The 1,614-nt window shown below is 60.6% G+C and overlaps 1 protein-coding gene across 1 annotated transcript in view; it reads left to right on the top strand.

The window, feature by feature from the left end:
• The window catches only part of EMH_0051420 (uncharacterized protein), a gene marked incomplete at both ends in the record, with an annotated part of 1,987 nt that extends 695 nt beyond the window's left edge, over nucleotides 1-1,292 (top strand). Inside the window, one exon of the mRNA XM_013496749.1 lies at nucleotides 165-1,292. Coding sequence (XP_013352203.1) covers nucleotides 165-1,292 — 1,128 coding nt within the window. The remainder of the gene's footprint in view (nucleotides 1-164) is intronic.
• Nucleotides 1,293-1,614: the final 322 nt, after the last annotated feature.

Raw genomic sequence — 1,614 nt, 5'->3', positions numbered from 1 at the left:
TGCTGCTGCTGCTGCTGCTGCTGCTGCTGCTGCTGTTGCTGCTGCTGCTGCTGCTGCTGCTGCTGCAGGTGATGATAGTGGTGTGCGGGCGGTGCAGCACGCGGAACATTTCTTTGTTGGGTTGTTTGCTGCTGGAGTGCTGGCGCTGCCACTCTATCTGTCAGGTAGATTACCCCCCTTCTCTGCTAGAAGCAGCAAGAAGCAGCAGCAGCAGCAGCAGCAGCAGCAGCAGCAGCAGCAGCAGCAGCAGTAGTAGCAGCAGCAGTAGTAGTAGTAGGACTGCTAGCCGTTTTCCTCTTTTTCGGAATACGCGCAGCGGCTACTTATCGCAGCAGCAACTGCAGCAGCAGCAGCAGCAGCAGCAACTTCATATGCAGCAGCAAAGACAAATACACCTACAGATGCAGCAGCACCACTTGCAGATGCAGATACGAAGACAGCTGCAGCAGATACAGCAGCGGCAACAGGAGCAGCAGCAGCAGCAGCAGCTAGAACAGCTGCAGCAGCAACAGATGCAGATGCAGCAGCAGCAGCAGCAGCAGGCTGCTGCAGCAGCAGCAGCAGCAGACAGCAGCAGGCGCCAGAGGCTCTGGGGGGCCCTCCGCGCTTCAATGCGGCCAAGCACTGCTGCTGCTGCTCCTGCTGCTCCTGCTGCTGCTGCTGCTGCTGCTGAATCACCTGCTGCTGATGATGCTCCTGCAGCTCCTTCTGATACAGCTGCTGCTGCTGCTCCTTTCAGCAGCAGCAGCAGCAGCAGCAGCAGCAGCAGCACGCCTGCACGGGCGCCACGACGGCAGCTGCTGCGGCGGCTGCGCAGCAGCGCCTCCAGGCGTGTTTCTATGGTTCGTAGATCTGCTGCTGCTGCTGCTGCTCCTGCTGCTGCTGCTGCTGCTCCTGCTGCTGCTGCTGCTGCTGCTCCGGCTGCTGATGCTGCTGCAGCGGGAACAGCGACGCGGCAGCGCAGCAACAGCGGGCAGCAGCAGCCGGCGGACCCACACAGCAGCAGCAGCAGCAGCAGCAGCAGCAGTAGCAGCAGCAGCAGCAGCAGCTGGCAGCTCGACGGCCAGCGTCGCAGCGAGACAGCGGTAGAGCCTGGAGCAGCAGCAAACAGCATCAACAACAACAACAGCAACAGCAACAGCAGCAGCAGCAGCAGCAGCAGCAGCAGCAGCGGGGCAGCGCCAGTTGGCATAACAGCAGCAGCAGCAGCAAGACCCTCGGGGAGAAGGGAGAGACTGAAGGCCGACCTCAGCTCCTTTATGAGAACCCTCACCCGCAGAAACCCCACATAAACTGCTGCTGCTGCTGCAGCAGCAGCAGCAGCAGCAGCAGCGGCAGCAGCAGCGGAGCAGCAGCAGCAAAGGCTGCAGCTGCAGCAGTAAAGGCTGCAGATGCAGCAGTATAAAGGCTGCAGCAGCAGCAGCAAAGGCTGCTTATGCTGATGCAGCAACAGCTGCTGACGCTGATGTAGCAGCAGCAGCAGCTGTTGCTGCTGCTGCTGCTGCTGCTGCTGCTGTTGCTGTTGCTGCACCTATAGCTACAGACAGCAGCAGACTGTTTGTCTGTACACCGTAGAGGCGGCGCCGTTGTGCTGCTGCTGCAGCAATGGCAATG

Source organism: Eimeria mitis, genomic scaffold, assembly GCF_000499745.2.
Source record: "Eimeria mitis Houghton genomic scaffold, Emh_scaff2276, whole genome shotgun sequence".
In the NCBI taxonomy this organism is placed as follows: Eukaryota; Apicomplexa; class Conoidasida; order Eucoccidiorida; family Eimeriidae; genus Eimeria; species Eimeria mitis.
Note: the sequence above shows the minus strand (reverse complement) of the source record. Positions and strands in the feature narration are given on the sequence as shown.